The following is a 19,574-nucleotide window of genomic DNA, read 5'->3' on the forward strand; positions in this document are numbered from 1 at the left end:
TGCCTCCTCCATGAGAGGGTGGCAAGACAGGAATGGGCCTTTTCTGCAGTACGGTAGTTCCCCGTTTGTGGAAGGCTCTCCCCAGGGAGCTTTGCCTGGTGCCTTCGTTATACATCATTAAAGGTAAAGGTGAAGGGACCCCTGACCATTAGGTCCAGTCGTGGACAACTCTGGGGTTGCGGTGCTCATTTCGCTTTATTGGGAGGAAGCTGGTGTACAGCTTCCGAGTCATGTGGCCAGCATGACTAAGCCGCTTCTGGCGAACCAGAGCAGCGCATGGAAACGCCGTTAGCCTTCCCGCCGGAGCGGTACCTATTTATCTACTTGCACTTTGACGTGCTTTCAAACTGCTAGGTTGGCAGGAGCAGGGACCGAGCAACGGGAGCTCACCCCATCGCGGGGATTCAAACCGCCGACCTTCTGATCGGCAAGTCCTAGGCTCTGTGGTTTAACCCACAGCGCCACGCAAAAACGTTCCTCTTCAACCCAGCCCTTTAAATGTGTTTATTTTTGGAGTGTGTTATTGCTTTGTTTTTGTTTCTATTAATTATTTTGTGGTTTTCTTTTGTGTTTTATGCTGTGAACTGCCCTGAGATCTTTGGATGAAGGGCGGTATACAAATGTAATAGATAATAATAATAATAATACTGTAATCTTATTTCAACACTAGTGATGGGGCAGAATCCTATACCACGAGGGCTGTAGGTTACCTTAGGGGATACCGGGCAGGTTGCACAGCACACACAGCTCTGTCCTGCAACAACTTGCCACCAACCAGCACCTGCCGCCTGAAGCAGCCACCTTACTCTGCCAAATGGTAGGGCCAGGCGAGCCCTGTTTCCAGAAATTTGTCCTGTTTTTCCTGTCTGCAGCTCTCCCCCTCTCTCTCTCTCTCCCCGCCTCCCCGCTTACTCCAAAGGTTGTCTCCTTGCTTCTGATCTTGGCATGCTTCTTGACCCAACCATCCTACGCTTTGTTGACAAGATCAGCTTCTATTTGCCTTCCACTCTGGTGCAATCCTTGCCTGAAAACTTCGTAGACTATTGGTCGTTTTCAGATGTTTTTACACCAAATCATTGTACGCTCCTCATAACAGGGATCAATGCAAACTGATGGCACTTATATAGGTTGGCATTAGGTGACTGAGCCTGGAATTCACACAAACCCCTAAACATTTACAGTCAGCTACACCAAATTTATCCAGCACTCAATTGTCTTTCCTCTTGGCAAGTATTGTGGCCACTATCTTATCAGACATCTGGCCCCTGGGCAGTTATTTACAATGCTTTCTGGGTATACAGAATCATAGAATTCTAGAGTGGGAAGAGACCACCAGGGCTATCTAGTCCTGCCAGCCCCCTGGGCAATGAAATAATCTTTTGCCCCACGAGGCACATGAACCTGCTACTTTGAGATTGAGAGTCTCATAATAATAATAATAATAATAATTTATTATTTGTACCCCGCCCATCTGGCTGGGTTTCCCCAGCCACTCTGGGCGGCTTCCATAAAAACCAGAAATACACTAAAATATCACAGATTAAAAACTTCCCTGAACAGGGCTGCCTTAAGATGTCTTCTGAATGTCAGGTAGTTATTTATCGCTTTGACATCTGATGGGAGGGCGTTCCACAAGGCGGGTGCCACTACCGAGAAGGCTCTCTGCCTGGTTCCCTGTAGCTTTGCTTCTCGTAATGAGGGAACCGCCAGAAGGCCCTTGGCGCTGGACCTCAGCGTCCGGGCAGAACGATGGGGGTGGAGACGCTCCTTCAGGTATACTGGGCCGAGGCCGTTTAGGGCTTTAAAGGTCAACACCAGCACTTTGAATTGTGCTCAGAAACCTACTGGGAGCCAATGTAGGTCTTTCAAGACCGGTGTTATGTGGTCTCGGCGGCTGCCCCCAGTCACCAGTCTAGCTGCCGCATTCTGGATTAGTTGTAGTTTCCGAGTCACCTTCAAAGGTAGCCCCACGTAGAGCGCATTGCAGTAGTCCAAGCGGGAGATAACTAGAGCATGCACCACTCTGGCGAGACAGTCCGCGGGCAGGTAGGGTCTCAGCCTGCGTACCAGGTGGAGTTGGTAGACAGCTGCCCTGGATACAGAATTGACCTGCGCCTCCATGGACAGCTGTGAGTCCAAAATGACTCCCAGGCTGCGCACCTGGTCCTTCAGGGGCACAGTTACCCCATTCAGGACCAGGGAGTCCTCCACACCAGCCCGCCCCCTGTCCCCCAAAAACAGTACTTCTGTCTTGTCAGGATTCAACCTCAATCCATTAGCCGCCATCCATCCTCCAACCGTCTCCAGGCACTCACACAGGACCTTCACCGCCTTCACTGGTTCCGATTTGAAAGAGAGGTAGAGCTGGGTATCATCTGCATATTGATGGACACCCAGTCCAAACCCCCTGATGATCTCTCCCAGCGGCTTCATATAGATGTTAAAAAGCATGGGGGAGAGGACGGAACCCTGAGGCACCCCACAAGTGAGGGCCCAGGGGTCTGAACACTCATCCCCCACCACCACTTTCTGAACACGGCCCAGGAGGAAGGAGCGAAACCACTGTATAACAGTGCCCCCAGCTCCTAGCCCCTCTAGACGGTCCAGAAGGATGTTATGGTCGATTGTATCAAAGGCCGCTGAGAGATCCAGCAGAACTAGGAAACAGCTCTCACCTTTGTCCCTAGCTCGCCGGAGATCATCAACCAGCGCGACCAAGGCAGTTTCAGTCCCATGATGAGGCCTGAATCCCGATTGGAAGGGATCCAAATGGTCCGCATCCTCCAGGCGTGCCTGGAGTTGTTCAGCAACCACGCGCTCAATCACCTTGCCCAAGAATGGAAGATTTGAGACTGGGCGATAGTTGGCCATACTGGCCGGGTCTAAAGATGGTTTTTTAAGAAGCGGTTTGATGACCGCCTCTTTCAGCAGATCTGGGAATGCTCCCTCACAGAGGGAAGCATTCACCACCCCGCAGAGCCCATCGCCCAGCCCTTCCCGGCTTGCTTTTATTAGCCAGGATGGGCAAGGATCCAGGAGACAGGTGGTTGGTTGATTGACTGAGCTGTTCCAGCTGGGATGTGAAAATAATGCTCAGGGCTAGTTCAAAATACTTTACTGCTTGTGACAAAGATTAATATTATCCCTCCCTCCTAAATTGTGGCATGTGGAGAAAAGGCAGAAGCAGATGTGGCCAATTCCACGCTTTATTATCTCTATTATAGCCCTTTGCCCATACTTAAACTAGAATGTCAAGACTAGGATTGGTAACACCTAGGTTTGAATCCTTCCCCACCTATACATTACTATTATACATTTATACCCGGCCTTCTTCCCTGACAGAGACTCAAGGCAGTTTACAGATAAAACAGGAACAGCTAAAAACACTGGGGTGGGGGAAAAGCTCACAGGGTGACCTTGGTCCACTCCCAGAGAAACCCACCTCACAGGATTACTGGGAGAATAAAAGCTGTCCTGGAAAGAGACCCCATGTGTGCTGGCATATCAACCATCCAGGGGTCCTTTACCTTTTTTTACCTTTACAACGAAAAACAAGTACTTGCTGTGTTCCAAACTTGAGTCTCCCGCTGTTTTTGGACTACACCTCCCATTAATTCCAAGGGACGCGGGTGGCACTGTGGGTTAAACGACAGAGCCTAGGACTTGCTGATCAGAAGGTCGGCGGTTCGAATCCCCATGAGGGGGTGAGCTCCCGTTGCTCGGTCCCTTATCCTGCCAACCTAGCAGTTTGAAAGCACCTAAAGTGCAAGTAGATAAATAGGTACCACTCCGGCGGGAAGGTAAACGGCGTTTCCGTGCGCTGCTCTGGTTTGCCAGAAGCAGCTTAGTCACGCTGGTCACATGACCCGGAAGCTCAATAAAGCGAGATGAGCGCTGCAACCCCAGAGTCAGCCACGACTGGACCTAATGGTCAGGGGTCCCTTTACCTTTACCATGCCCAATGGTCAGGGATGATGGGAATTGTAGTCCAAAAAAAACCACACCAACCACAACCAACTGGAGACCCAAGTTTGGGAAACACTGTCTGCAAAGGCACTATATATTTGACACAGGTACTTTCTAAACAACAACAACTTCCCTTCAGAGAATCCTGAGGGGACTTTTTAACTTCCAACAGGGTGGCACAACTCTAGGCTGCATCCAGCGCCCCACATTTTCGGGAACGTTAACTTGTCCCACCCAGAGCTGCAGGTTCCAGGCACCCAGAGCAAACCACAGTTCCCAGGATTGTTGTTGGGCGTCCAGTTGGGGAAAGGAAACGCGCTCTTAAAAGTATGTTGCGCTTATTAGGAAAAGGAAGCCTTGGGCGCCTCTCCGTCTGAGAGAAGGCCTTAAAACGCGCCCGGGCCTGGGGTGGAAGCGGGCCGCTTGTCCCAGGCCTCCTTCCACGCTCCATCCCATTCCCAGCCCCCGTGCGCTCCAGATGCGCGCTATCCCTTGCCGGGGCCGCCGCCGCCGCCCGCCCGCCCGGCGTCCACGCGCCATCCTCCTGGTCTCTCACGGGGAAGCTGCGCGGCCATTGGCTGGCGGAGGGCGGGTGAAGAGGCCGGCCATTGGCCGCGCCGCTGCTTCCTCCCCTGCCGGGGCTCCTCGCCGCCGAGCGGGCGGCTCTTAAGGGAGCGGAGGGGGCGCTCGCCTGGCGTGCGCGCAGGGACCGAATGGCCTGGGCCGAGGCAGGAGGGCAGGGCGCCTCCGCGCAGGGCAGCGGAGCCGAATTGGGACGGCTTGGGGAGCTGCTGCAAGCCCGGGCAGCTGGTGCGCGGCCCCGCGGCTCCAGGTATGGGGCGGGGCGGGGCAATGGGGCGAGCCAGGTGCGCGGGGAGGGATCTCTCTCTCTCTTTGCCCAGCGTTTGCTTCCGAGGTCGGCCCCCGAGCGAGCGAGCCAGGTCAGGAATGCATTAAACAGAATATATTGCCTAAGTAGCGTAATCCTATGCAGAGAAGGGACTTGGCTGCGGCGATCCTGTGCGCGCTTGCTGAGTGGTGGGCGGGCGGGTGCGCACGGGAGGGAGTTGCCACGGCGTGGATTCCGAGCAAGCGCAATAGGCTTGCGCGCAACTTGGAGGAAGAGAGCAAGTCCGGTTGAAATCGGGGCCACAAGGAAGCATCTCTTCCTTCAGCCCGAGCCGGATCCAGCCTTGCAGCTCCCTGGGAGATTCCCCCGAGGCGACGGCGCTGCGCACCTGGCGAGGCAGCTTGGAAAGCGGGGAGTGGGGCTCGGCTTGGGTGTGCGCTCTTTTCGTTTTCCGCTTTGGAGTCGGTCCTTTTTTAGAATCGCAAAGGGGAAACGAGAGCGCCGAACTTGCTTTCACAGTGGAGCTAAAGGTGAGCCGTCGTCGAACGAAAGCGGCCTTACAAGGCGCGAACCTGGAGTCTCTTTCGACTCCCCTCTTCGGATTCCCCTTATAGGGTAGAGATGACCCGCTCTGACAACAGCTTGCCCCGTCAGGACGCCTGAGTCATGCCAGAGAGGACCTTTACAATTTAAACCGGGGCTGTGAATGGTTTATCTTCGAAGAAGCGCACCTGCCGGAGATAATTTCTGTAGCAAAGGTTGCTTTTCTTTTTTTAAATGGTGCAGATTGGATTACAGTATTTTATAGTGCCTGCTTTTGCCCTGAATCCACTGCGACTAGCAACTTGAAAAGAGGAGAAGGTGGCGTTTGTCCCCTGCTTTGAGATTATTGAAAGCCCTCCAACACTTAATGCTCAGAAGTCCTATTGAATTCAGCAGGGCTTTCAAGTTTGCCTAGGAATTTAGCCTGTAATCTCTAGACACATTTCCTCTCTGAATCCACTCCTGTGTGAAGAAGGTGTTCAAGGGTGTGTGTGAATATGAATAGAGGTGCCTCTGCCTATATCTTTGATCTCTGTAAGAACTTGGAAGGTGGTTGCCTTGTTGGCATGAATGTAAAGAAGGAGGAAGGGGTGGGGCCTGGCATTAGTTTTGGAGTTCTGCTAATCCTGCTTTACCCTGTTTCCAGGCAATGAATCTATAGCTGTTGTGCCTTGTGAAATCTGGGTACACCTCCAGCCCAGATCATCTTGCAGCATCTTTACAGCTAACCACCTTCGTCCTTATGAGGTATGTAAAACATGTAGTTATTATATTATTTTATTTGCACATAGGAGGAACCCTTTCAGTATCCATTTTCCTGCTTTTCTAAACTCACTTAACAGCACAATTTTGTAGCGTCTACTGTAAGCAGGATCCTGTTGAATTCAAGCAGGTATACTTCCAGGTTGAATGGGTTTAGGATTGGAGGCTGTAAAAGCCATTGCAGGGTCAGGGATAGAATTGAACAATATTAGTAGCAGTTTTGGGTGTGTCATAAATTGCCCCCAAATAATTTTGAGGGTTATACTCTGCTGAGAACTTTGATAATCCCTGCTTCTAGAAGTACAGTTCCCTGGGAAGAAGCAGCAATTATTGTACCAATTTGAGGCTCAAGATCCTAAAAGCATTAGAAGAATCCTGCTGGATCAGATCAGAGGGCCAGCAAAGACCAGCACCTTCCCCTCAAGCCATGCAACCAAAGGCAGATAGGACATGAGTGCAATAGTAATCTTCCGACTTGCAGTTCTCAATAAACAACTGTTATACAGTGGAGGTAGAACATAGCACTCAATCGTGTTTAGTAGCCATTGATAGCCTATGCATGGTGGGACATTTCTACCTTCTAACCATACATCGGATCAGGCTGCACATCTGTCATATGCTTATGTCTCATTTGGATGATGGGACGCGGGTGGCGCTGTGGGTTAAACCACAGAGCCTAGGACTTGCCAATCAGAAGGTCGGCGGTTCGGATCCCCGCGACGGGGTGAGCTCCCGTTGCTCAGTCCCTGCTCCTGCCAACCTAGCAGTTCGAAAACATGTCAAAGTGCAAGTAGATAAATAGGTACCGCTCCGGCAGGAAGGTAAACAGTGTTTCCGTGCACTGCTCTGGTTCGCCAGAAGCGGCTTAGTCATGCTGGCCACATGACCCAGAAGCTGTACGCCGGCTCCCTCGGCCAATAAAGCGAGATGAGCGCCACAACCCCAGAGTCGGTCACGACTGGACCTAATGGTCAGGGGTCCCTTTACCTTTTACAGTTTCAGAAGCTCTTGTTTCAGATATCTAGGAGGGTGGCTTTTGTTCTCTGTGTTGGAGGGTTTCTGATGGAGCACAGATAGACCCTAAGACTTCATCATGCCCATACATAAAAAGAGTGCACCAGGAGACTGGAGCAAAACCCACATCCTACCTAAGATGGCTAGATGAAAAAGGGAACAGGGCTCCTGCAGTTTCAATAGCTGTGTAGAACAGGGAATTTCATCAGGTGTGGAGTTGTTGTGCAACCTGCAGTGCCTGTATCTTTAAGGTTATAGAAAAAACGAGCAGTTGCTTCTGCATCATAAAGGACATGGACAATGGATTTGCAGTAAGTGGTGAAGGTGAGAATAAGCAGAAGTCTGGTGGCTGGGTCAGATTAAGGTCATTCAGGAAACAGTTTTCTAAAATGGAGAAATAAGTCTGCTGTCATTTCATTAATGGCAAAAAAGGAATGAAAACAAATGAACCTGATTTTGGCTCTCCCAATATTGTTCAAAGCACTATTGTAGCTGCTAATATTGTTTGTATTTTTTTAATGGCTTGAAGCAGTGATAAGATTATATAAAAATGGCCTTCCTTGGATAGGCCAAAGATCCATCTAGTTTAGTTTCGTGTTTTAAACAGTGGCCAGCCTTAGGAAACTCTCAGTCAGTTAACTACTTTCCCTGTTGGTCTTTTTATGCAATATCTGTTATTCAGATATATACTGCCTCTGAATGTAGCAGTTTCATGTAGCTGTTGCAGGGGGTTGGACTAAATGGCCCCCTGTATCCCTTCCAATTCTACAATTCTTTGATTCCATATGATGATAGCTATTGGTTAATCTATTTTTTACTGAATTTGTGAAGTCCATTTTGAAAGTCCTCTTAAGTGCTATCCTGAATTATTTTTGCTAAACTTGGACTGCTAGAAATGGTGTTAATTTCAGTGTCATTAAAAAAAAAACCTGACCATGCTAATGTGCTACCCTCTCTTTTTATATACATTTATATCCTTTCCTTCAATGGAGTTAAGGGCAGTATACATAAAAATCCATATTTAAATATTTAAGTGCCTGTGTTTTGAAACCTGGACGTACAGTGAACCCCAGACTTAATATGTTTGGTTTCAGATTTTGAAATCCTTTAGGTGTGAAAACCTCAGCAAACTCAGCTCTAATACGGTCCCATAGGAAGCTTTGTACTTGTGATTCTCCACAGAAATCTCTCAAGGGCTTTATCCTTCCAAAGCTTGAATCGCAGCAAAACCTTCACGCTTCATCCGGGAGTTACTTGTAACAAAGCAATTTGCTTAGCCTTTATTAATGAGTAGGATGTGAAACTGGGCATATTGGGAAATAGATGCAAAACTAGCATGCTAGCTCTGACTTAGTTTGGAGAGAGTATTTAAGAAAATCAGGCCTATCTTGTTCTTAAAGTAGCCAACTTTGCAACTGCAGTTGGGGCATGACACTTGAATTCCAGCAAAAAAAAAAAAATTATCAATTTGCAAATAGGCAAGAGGCCAAAACTGACTTCTTTCCCCAACATCTGCCAAACTAGATTCCAAACAGGGAATTTCTGATGTTGTGTTTCTTCCTCGTTAGACATCAATCTTATTCATTAAATGAGGGTTTCGTTTTGACACATGGTTCCTGAAATCATGCAGCATGTGACTTTTTGAACAAAAAAAATCTGTCTTTTGGGATTTCTAATTGGTCAGAACTGTAATGAGTTCTTAGGAAGCTGGATCCCTCTAGCTAAGTATTTAATAATAATAATAATAATTTTTATTTATACCCCGCCCTCCCCAGCCAAGGCCGGGCTCAGGGCAGCTAACAAGCAATAATAAAAACAAGTTTAATGAATACAACTTAAAAACAAGATTAAAATACAACATTAAAATATTGAAACATTAAAATATTAAAATGCAGCCTCATCACAGGAGGAGAAAGGAAAAAGAAAGAGGGGGAGGGAATCAAATTGGCTCCAAGCCAAAGGCCAGGCGGAACAACTCTGTCTTACAGGCCCTGCGGAAAGAAATCAGATCCTGCAGGGCCCTGGTCTCATGAGGCAGAGCGTTCCACCAGGCCAGAGCCAGAGTTGAAAAGGCCCTGGCTCTGGTTGAAGCTAATCTAACTTCCTTAGGGCCTGGGACCACTAGGGTGTTGCTATTTATGGACCTTGAGGCTCTCCGTGGGGCATACCGGGAGAGGCGGTCCCGTAGGTACGAGGGTCCTAGGCCGTGAAGGGCTTTAAAGGTCAAAACCAGCACCTTAAATCTGACCCTGTACTGGAAAAGCACTGGGTGAATATGGAAGTGGAAGCAGCTTTGCAGACTCTCAGACAGAGGACATGCTCAATCCTACCAGGAAATGCTGTTGTGTTGTGAGGAAGGAATGTTGTGAGGAAGGAATTGTCCCATAAAGGTTGACTAGTGTTTTGTCAGGGGCTATCTGCATGACAATAGAACTGCCAATACCTAGCATGCTGATAACAGGTATCTGAAACAGGTCTGGCACATTGTCTCTCAAACAAAGAGTCTTTTGGCACTTTAAAGACTTAACACATTTATTACTGCATAAGCTTCCCTGGATTGTGGTCCACTTCATCAGATGCATGAAGTGGGTAAAGAGCAGTTTTTGGGTGGGGAATGAAATGCAGCAAAGGACACACAGTGATAATTATGTACTTAATGCTGGTAATTCATAAAAAACAGCTGCTGGTTACACAGGCATGCTGGCACAGCCAGTTAACATAAATAATGTCCTAAAAATCATGTTCAGTCCATAAATAATGGCAGCACAAATGATTGAACTTCTTGATGCAATCTCCTTGCAAAGTTCCTTTATCATCACCATCGTAAACTTTTATTGCACAAGCCAAAGGCCATGGCGTCATCCGATTCCTTTATCTCGAGTAGTTCTTCCCATTCAGATGGTTTGATGTATTGCAGTTCAGTAGTTTCATATTACAGCCCCCCTCTGTTGAAGTTCCTTGGAGTAGTTCATCCCATTTTGATATGCTTTGGGTTAAGTGCAGACAAGTGGATTTTCATATAGCCAAGAGGAATTTCAGAACATGATGGCTGTCAAACTTGGTAATCTTTAGAGAACCGTTTCCACATTGGCATGTCTGCTGAGGGACCTTTGAGCATCTGTTGTATGTTGCAGAGGATTCTGGATCATGTTCTGGAGAAGAGCATGCTGTTTGTGTTGGGTATTTATGTTAGTAAAGGTAAAGGGACCCCTGACCATTAGGTCCAGTCGTGACTGACTCTGGGGTTGCGGCGCTCATCTCGCTTTATTGGCCGAGGGAGCCGGCGTACGGCTTCCAGGTCATGTGGCCAGCATGACTAAGACGCTTCTGGCAAACCAGAGCAGCGCACAGGAACGCCATTTACCTTCTCGCCGGAGAGGTACCTATTTATCTACTTGCACTTTGACGTGCTTTCGAACTGCTACGTTAGCAGGAGCAGGGACCGAGCAACAGGAGCTCACTCCGTTGCGGGGATTCGAACCGCTGACCTTCTGATCGGCAAGTCCTAGGCTCTGTGGTTTAACCCACAGCGCTACCCGCGTCCCTGTTGCGTATTCATGTTACCCTGCATCAAATGTACTGCAAAACCCACCCAGCACTCCCTATCTTCTCCACCTTGCAGGAGAACATGAGTAGTGGCAGGCAAGTTGCCTTTAGGCAGCTTGTCTGCCATTAGTCAATCATCTTCTCAATGAGAAGCTTCTTGTTTCTAAGGTTCCCAAGAATGCTGTTTGAAAATTGCTTCCCAAAGAAATATACACAGTAGTTGCTCCACAATGTTATGGTATATATGGGCTTTACTCTGAGACCAAGTTGTGAAAGGTATCTAGACAGTATAAGGCTGAGCAGAAACAGAGATTGGTTTGCTTATCCACAAAATGGGTGTTGTCTCATGTTTGTCAGATATAATTTTATCTGTTGGCTGAATCAGTGTGCACTTTAGTCAGAATTGCATATATGGGGAGAGTTTCCTATTTGCAATAATCTCACCATTTGGAATGATAAATTAGCAGAAATGGTTAAAAAAATGTGCAGGGACTTCTGTGGTTAACTGTGAAACTTAAATTTGTTCAGCCATTGCTTCCCATCTATCACCCATTGCTTCCCATTTTTACCTGTACCGTACCTTGTTTTCTAGACTAGGAATGGTGATTAAGCCTGTGGACCTTCAGATGTTGCCGGACTACATCTCCCATCATCCCTAGCTAGCAGGACCTGGTGGTCAGGGATGATGGGAATTGTAGTCCCTAAACAGGTGGATACCCAAGTTTGGGAAACACTGATCTGGAGGGTCACAGACTTCTCATCCCTGCTTTAGACGACTACCTTCTTATTTCAGTGTTTTCTGTTATAAGCTGGCAACACTGAAACTTGGTCACTGAGAAAATTTGTGTGTGGGTGTGCATGCATAAACTGAATGGAAACCTAGAGATAGTTTATTCCAAACCCATAGCTCAGCCTTCCTGACTTTGTGCCCTCCAGATATCCTGGATGACAACAACCAGCCCCTAATAGCATGGTCAGTGGTCAGGGATTGTGGGAGTTATGGTTCCAGCAGGGTATGGAGGGCACCATGTTAGGAAAAGCTGACTAGTGCGTCGCAATATAGGGGATAGGTGCTCCTGCGCCATAGATTCTAGTCTTCCAACCCAAGATTTAAACTCAATTGAGGTCCAGAATATTTGAAACTGGTCAAATGTTAAACTTTGCACTAAGCATCACCTAGCTAATTTATTACTCAATTAGGCCTAGGAAGTGGTAGCATGCATAGCAGGAAATACATTACAGTGGTACCTCGGGTTAAGTACTTAATTCGTTCCGGAGGTCCGTTCTTAACCTGAAACTGTTCTTAACCTGAAGCACCACTTTAGCTAATGGGGCCTGCTTCTGCCGTGCCACCGGAACACGATTTCTGTTCTCATCCTGAAGCAAAGTTCTTAACCCGAGGTACTATTTCTGGGTTAGCGGAGTCTGTAACCTGAAGCGTATGTATCCTGAAGCATATGTAACCTGAAGCGTCTGTAACACAAGGTACCACTGTACTTTCCAGTCTGTCTTTACGTTTGTGGTGGTTCTTTTAACCTTTTTTGTCACTCATTCTTGGATTTGGGCCATTTCTTCAAACTGTTACAAGAAGTTCAAATTCTTGAAATGTCTCAATACTGGTTTGGCCGCTGACCGAACTTGCTAATGCTAGTTCCGGTCGCACGTCTGCTGTGGCTTCCTTTCCAGCAATGAATTCAATAGAGTCTGTCACTGCTGCTTAATCAATGTGCCACTTCCTGTTTCTACACTTCCAAGGAAAGTTTCCAGTACTCGTGGGCGGGGCAAATTTGCTGCATAAAGAAGCTTTATTAGAGACAGTGTACAAGTTGCACTTCATTCAGCTGCCTGAACCAATCTGTGCCCTTGTTGGGATACCAGCATTTCAGATTGCAATGTGGTTTCCGTCCAGCAACTTCTGGGTTCCTGGGTGAGCATGGTGATGAATGTGTCCCTGCGTTTGCTTTTTGAGAATGCTTTCAAGTGAGACTTGGTGTTTCTCAAACTTGGGCCTCCAGCTGGTTTTGGACTACAGTTCCAATCACCCCTGACCACTGGTCCTGCTAGCTAGGGATGATGGGAGTTGTAGTCCAAAAACAGCTGGAGACCCAAGTTTGGGAAACACTGTTTAGAGGAAGATATGTTCCTCCATTAGACTGCTTAAAATAAATATAAACTATTATATATTTCTGGGATTGTCTGGTGCAGAGAAGGACGAGGGCTGATAATTGTGTTCATGTGAAGTAGAAGACTGTTAGGATGGAGCAGGAATCTGAACTATGGATCTTCTCTGTTGAAATTCTGCATTGGACTCACTGCATCTGGAAATGCTGCATATTTCTACATGATGGGAGGAGCATCGTTGTTAAATTAGTACACTTTTCATCAACATGGTTTGGTTGAAATTTTAAAAAGAATATTCAAATTGATTACAGTGGTACCTCTGTTTTCGAACATAATCAGTTCCGGAAGACCGTTCGAGTTCTGAAACGTTCAAAAACCGAGGCACAAAGGGCGGTGTGCAAATTTAATTGAGAAAATTTAGGAACACTCAGCGGAAGCCGTTCGACTTCCAAAGTGCATTCAGAAATGGAAGCATTTACTTCCAGGTTTTCGGTGTTTGAAAACCGGTTCGGAAACCGAGGTACCACTGTAATTTAAACAAAGTTCTAAATTGTCACAGGGGGTGATGTAGGAAATGTGTTTTGAAACCAGTTTTCTCTGTTTGATAATTTGCATTCTTCTGAACATATATCCGAGCCAGCTGATTGCAAAAGCAGTCAAAATCTGTTGGTTTGCAGGTATTCAGATTGGAATGCTTTTCATTATGCAACCCATATACCTCTTCTGTTGCATAATTTTAAATCTGCATGAGGCAGTTGTGGAATTTCTGTTTCTCTGTACCAAGGATGTTGGCCAAGATCACTTACTTGGTGACTAAGGCTACCATCCTATGCGCACATATCTTGGAGCAAACTTATTGAAATTTGTAGGACTTTCTTCTGAATAAGCATGCTTTGGATTGCTCTGCATGTGAGGGCTGTGGATTCAGGCATTTTAAAACTCTATTTAAGGTTTTTGAACTTTTTAGGCTAAATCTCCCATCAAAACGAAATACACAACCCTGAAGCAATGCCATCGAGCTAAAGATATAAATTGTGAATGTGGCAAACATATTTTGCAAAGATGTATCATGGAGAACTGGGATTGGTTCTGGAATGCCGTTGACAACTAGAAGCTAGGGTCAACCAATTAAGCTGAATTTTGGGAGATTAAGGACACCTAAGAGGAAGTATCACTTTAAACAGCTCATAGTTAAACGATGGAGTACAGTACCATATAGTGTATTGATATGGGAGAATGCCATTGTGGTCACAACCTGTTCGTGGCTATCCCATAAGCACTTGGTTGGCCACTGTGGGAGCAGAATGCTGCATTATCCCATAATCTTTGCTTTCACGTCTTTAGGGCACCTTCATAACCCAGGTAAGGGACGCGGGTGGCGCTGTGGGTAAAACCTCAGTGCCTAGGACTTGCCGATCGTATGGTCGGCGGTTCAATTCCCCGTGGCGGGGTGAACTCCTGTCTTTCGGTCCCAGCTCCTGCCTACCTAGCAGTTCAAAAGCACCCCTAAGTGCAAGTAGATAAATAGGTACCGCTTTATAGCGGGAAGATAAACGGCGTTTCCGTTTGTCACGCTGGCCACGTGACCCGGAAGTGTCTGCGGACAACGCTGGCCCCCGGCCTCTTAAGTGAGATGGGCGCACAACCCTAGAGGCGGACACGACTGGCCTGTACTGGCAGGGGTACTTTTACTTTACTTTTATAACCCAGTTGGGTTATAACAGACCAATAGAGGTGGCTTTTTTAGCAAATGGCATAAAACCATGGCTAGAAAAGCCACCTCTATTGGTCTGTCACCCCTCCAACTGTATTACCTGGGTTATGAAGGCGCCCTAAAGACGTTAAAGCAAAGATTATGGGATAATGCATACAGTGACTTGCGATCTCGATCACACACAGTCTGTAGTCTGCTGGCAGTAGGAGTACAATATGGGCATGTCTTTAAGTTAACATCTTACATTAAAAACCTGACAGTACCAAATTATCAAAGGCTTTTCACCAAAGCCAGACTAAACTTCTTTCCTTCTGCAGTGTTGGATGGCAGGTTGAGAGGAGTTCCCTATGAGCAAGCCAGGGCTGAACTAATATTACCCTTGCTGGTACCTTTCCCGGGAAAATCAGAGGCTCACTATGTCAGGTTCCTATTGGAAGACCGGACAAATGCTAGAACATTAGCAGTGGCAAACTTTTTATCGGTGGCTGCAAGAACCAATGATCCCTATATTCTGAACAAAATGCTTGTTTAACCTGGAGGTAGGCTGTATGAATTGTGTCTTGCTTTGTTGGGTCTCTGGACCGTAATAAAGGTTGATGATGATGCTGGACTAAATAGGCCTAGTCAGATCCAATAGGAGAGTCCTTGCATATAAATCCTGGGTTTTGTAGCTGCATGAGTTGTGAAATGGCCCTCTGATTATTGATCAGTCTTTGTTTTCTTCTTCTTCTTCTTCAGAATATTGGACTCCTTTCCTCACAAGCCCACAATGGCAGTGGATGTAGCCATGCAGGTCTACCTTCGCACGCCCTACTTGCGAAGGGAGAGTTTTGCCTGCAAAATTGCTCCGAAGCCGAAGACTCCTTTGCGGCCTTGCATCCATTTGAACAGCAACACCCAGCTAAACGAACTGGGGGAGGAAGTCAAAGCGCTGCAGAGTAACCGGGTGAAGAAGAGGGTTTCCTTTGCGGACAGCAGGGGCTTGTCTCTCACGGTCGTTAAAGTGTTCTCCCAGTTTGACGAGCCGTTGGAGATCCCATTTAATATCACGGAACTAATAGACAACATTGTGGGCCTGACGACCGTGGACAGAGACGACTTCGTCTTGGATTTCGTACAGCCTTCTGCAGATTATTTGGACTTCCGGAATCGCCTCCAAGCCGAGTACGTCTGCCTTGAAAACTGCATGCTGAAAGATAAAGCCATCATCGGCACCGTGAAAGTCAGGAATCTTGCATTTGAGAAGGCTGTGAAGATCCGGGTGACATTTGACACCTGGAAAACATTCACAGACTACCCATGCCAGTATGTTAAGGACACGTATGCAGGTTCGGATAAGGACACGTTCTCCTTTGAGGTCAGCTTGCCAGAAAGAGTTCAACCCCATGAAAGAATAGAGTTTGCTGTGTGTTATGAGTGTGATGGCAAGGTATACTGGGACAGCAACAAAGGCCTCAACTACAGGATCATCCGGTCTGAACTCAAATCTGCCCGGGAGATTTCTCAGCCGCAGGGCGGACCTGGCTTTGGGATTGCCTTTGACCAGTTTGGAAGCCCCCGGTGTTCCTACGGCCTGTTTCCTGAATGGCCCAGCTACTCAGGGTATGAGAAACGGGGGCCTTATTACTGAATGAAAGATCTGGGCTCTGTATTTGCAAACATCCTGCTCAGCAAACGTCTGGGAGTTTGCTACAAGGGCACAGTTGAGAAAGGAGGCTCGCATGAGTTGGCAGAAACTGAAACTGAAGGACTTGCGAAACTCCTGACTGCAGATGGTTTTTAAAAACAGGTGCTCTTTGCATCATCCTGGATGTAATGAATTTAAACAGCTAGAAAAGGGGAGATCTCTTTGCTGTCTTAAGACTAACGTTGCCAAGTCTCCCAAGCCCAGTTCAGCTTTCGCTGCTTCAGTCCAAGCGGTTCTGCTGACATGTTTTGAGGTTCACCCACAGTATTGCAAGCCGTACAGAGAAATGTTTGCCTATGCTTCACCTGTTGAGCTATGGAACCCTGCTGGGGTATACATCTCCAAAAAGCTATTCCATGTTTGACAAAGAACTACGGAGACAATATCCAGCCTTGTGAGGGAGCTATGCTAGCATCTTCCCTTATCTACTTTGTCCGATCTGGAAGCGACCAAGGCGTTCAAATAGAAGTGGCTGTAATTTTAGCTTGTATTATGACTCTGCTCCCTTCCATTTTAGGAAATGCCTTCATTTGTGGGAAGATACCAGGGTGCTTACTCACTGTTCTGCCTTTTTTTTTTGACGAGAACAGTATGTTTTAAGTTCTTCTCAACAATGGCTGAGGCTGGAGAGTCTCTGGGAGGTCATTCATGTTATAATCTCGTAGCCCCTGAACAAAATGTGTGTGTTAGCGTAGGTTGAGGGGCTGTGATCTTATTAATGTGCCTTGAACAACTACTTTGGGTTGGCTGCAAAGAGTAAAAATATCTATTTTTTTATGAACACATAACTTTTCATATGACCGTTTTATTTAAATGTATTTCTTTTGAGCCCGGTATAGTTGTCTGGTTAAATAACTGTTTTGTTTTACTACTTCCCCGTCCCCATTAATTTTATAAAATTGAGTGTTACTGACAAAATCAAATAAAGGTTATCGACTTGTATGAGGAATATTTGTTATGTTCAGTGCAACATACCTGCCCCACTGCTCACTCACAGGAGAGACTGTACATCGGTAATACAGCATGTGCTCTCCGTGCAGAAAATCCCAGGTTTAAACCCTAGCATTTCTGGGTAGGACATGGAGAGACTATGATTGAAACCCTGGAGGGCCATATTGGGCAGTGTTGACCATACAGAGCTAGGCAGCTAATGGCCTGACCTAGTAGGAGGCATTTTTGCATGTTCCTGTAGGCTAGGAAAGGAGAGTGGAGGAAGGGCAGGAGCAAGCAAGGGCTGTGGAGCCTTCTCTATAAGCCAAAGAAAGAAAGATTGGGTTGTTAATTTCCACACTAGCTTCACAGTACATAGCTACAGCAGACAGCCATGTTTCCTGGTCCATTGGGGACTGTTAGATCCAAGCCCCTACGTTGTGACTCAAACACTAAAGAAAGCCATTTAGCTTCCCTCCACCCTTTGTACTGTGCAAGCCCAGATCACAAGAGCTTTTGACTGCTGCTAGTGAATTCTCAGCCCAAACACATGAGACAAACAAATCTGTGGAGTATTGCGGCTCATTCGTGAAGCAAACGTGAGCTATGCCAGCTCTACGCCAGTATGGGGTTACAGTAAGGCAGACTGAAAGTTAATTTTGTTACGTGAGCTATAGCTCCATAATCTGCCGGTGAAATATTGCAAGACTCTTGGGTCAGATTTCTAAGCGCCCGGCTACCTAACCCTACTCGTTCCTCTTGCATTCTGTTGCATGAAACTGCTCAGATCATCTTGAATTGTAAAGTACATGCATCCATAAAATGCTGTGTGCTTTAGGTTGGCACACAATAGAAGAACTTTGTCTTGGAATGTCCGCTTGCTGTTAAATATGGAAAAGGATCCTAATAAATGTGCCACTAATAGCCAGAACCTGAATTCCTACTTGGAACTGTGCTTGTAAGCATCTTCATGTTGAAAATGTCAGCATTAAGTACCCAGGTGGTCTCAGATGCTAGCGCTTTTAAAACCCAAAATCTGCTCCCCCACAAAGAGTAGAAAATAATCTGCTAGGGTAACTTGGTCTGAATCTGGCTTCCTAAGAGTTGATGCTTATCTAGCCACCAACCCACCTCCTCCATTAGTAACCTAGAATTGAAGGAGCCTGCTTCCATAGCTCTGGGATGTTCTGGGGCGAAGTGAGAGTGGCTGAATCTGCTCCAATGTCTTCATTTATTCTCTTCAGTTACGGAAAAAGCGATCCAGCTCACTGCTATGGTTGCGATAGCTTTAACAGAGTGATAGAAGGAAAGGATTTATTTCCCAGCGATGAAAACTAATGAATGAGCGAAATATAGTTAAAATACAACCTTAAGATTGCAACTGGTAAGATTACAAGAACCTGTATTAAATGGTTTCATCTTTTACGGAACAGTTTCTACCAGATACTTAAATTCCTCATGAGAAAATAATGCTATTTTTGCACTTTACTTCTGAGTAGATGTCATCCATGGAAAAACCAGCAAAATCACAAACAGGTTTTTTTTCCCAGAACTGTCCCTAGATGTTCAGTTTTGAATAAAGTGGAAAAGTTGAGTTGTGAAGATCCGCCAGTCTTTGACTGAAGGCTACTTTACCCAGAGGTCTGAGTCGCACACTGCCCCAGTATTTGGATTTTATATGAGGCTGGGGTATAAGAGTGAGGCTTAATCTTACAGGCCTCTAGTCATGAGCTAAGTTTACAGATTAAAGACCTGCTTGTTTGACCCACTACATGTAAAACCTACATACTGGGACCATGTGTAGGAACTGGACCAAGGACTCAAGTAAATGGGGAAGAAGTATTGGAACGGAGGAGCTCCAGCAAGATCACTACATAAATCCATCAGACTGTTGGAAAAGTTAGGATCCAATTTCTTCCATAAAGCTGAACTCCCAAGGGCTTAAATTACTTCCTTTGGAGCTACTTCAGGACAGTACATTCTTGTAAATAATATATGTGTAGCTAGATGGGTGGGGACTTTACTGACTCTGCTAAAGGTGTCTGTAAGTGACTTGCCAGGCAAGCAGCTGGAGACAAGACTGTGAAATGGAAACTAGGAATGGTTCTCCCAAACAACCCCTTTCCTTTCAAATCTTCACCCGCCAATTTGTTTTTAAAGTCATCTTCCTGGCTTCCTGGTTCCAATTGCCAATATGAATGTAACTGAGGAATTGTCATCCTCGGTTTTATGCTTCAGTGCCTTGCATGTTTTTAAATATTTTGTACACAACTGAAAAAAATGCACTTTACAATCACAATGGATTTGTTTTCTGTAGTATTGTCTGTAATATCACAGTGCTTTTGTTTTTATCTTGAATAAAAGAAAATGTTACAAGGAGACTTTGCATTTTGTGAAGTGAGAGCTCGGTGGTAAAACATACCTAAGAATTAAATCTGGAG

General features: G+C 46.3%; 1 protein-coding gene across 2 annotated transcripts; it reads left to right on the forward strand.

The window, feature by feature from the left end:
• The first annotated feature begins 4,665 nt into the window (after positions 1 to 4,665).
• On the forward strand, positions 4,666 to 19,512 carry PPP1R3B (protein phosphatase 1 regulatory subunit 3B). 2 transcript variants are annotated; one of them, XM_081845549.1, is made up of 3 exons: positions 4,666 to 4,798; positions 6,006 to 6,106; positions 15,255 to 19,512. In XM_081845549.1, exons 2-3 carry the CDS (start codon positions 6,102 to 6,104, stop codon positions 16,144 to 16,146), a joined length of 897 nt encoding a protein of 298 aa, XP_081701675.1. In that variant the 5' UTR covers positions 4,666 to 4,798; positions 6,006 to 6,101; the 3' UTR covers positions 16,147 to 19,512. The 2 variants fall into 2 exon arrangements, with proteins under 2 accessions (XP_081701675.1, XP_081701676.1); XM_081845550.1 differs by lacking the exon at positions 4,666 to 4,798 and adding an exon at positions 5,196 to 5,346.
• The last annotated feature ends 62 nt before the right edge of the window (positions 19,513 to 19,574 follow it).

The sequence above is a fragment of the Podarcis erhardii genome (genome assembly GCF_964252035.2).
Source record: "Podarcis erhardii genome assembly, chromosome: 17".
Classification (NCBI taxonomy): domain Eukaryota; kingdom Metazoa; phylum Chordata; class Lepidosauria; order Squamata; family Lacertidae; genus Podarcis; species Podarcis erhardii.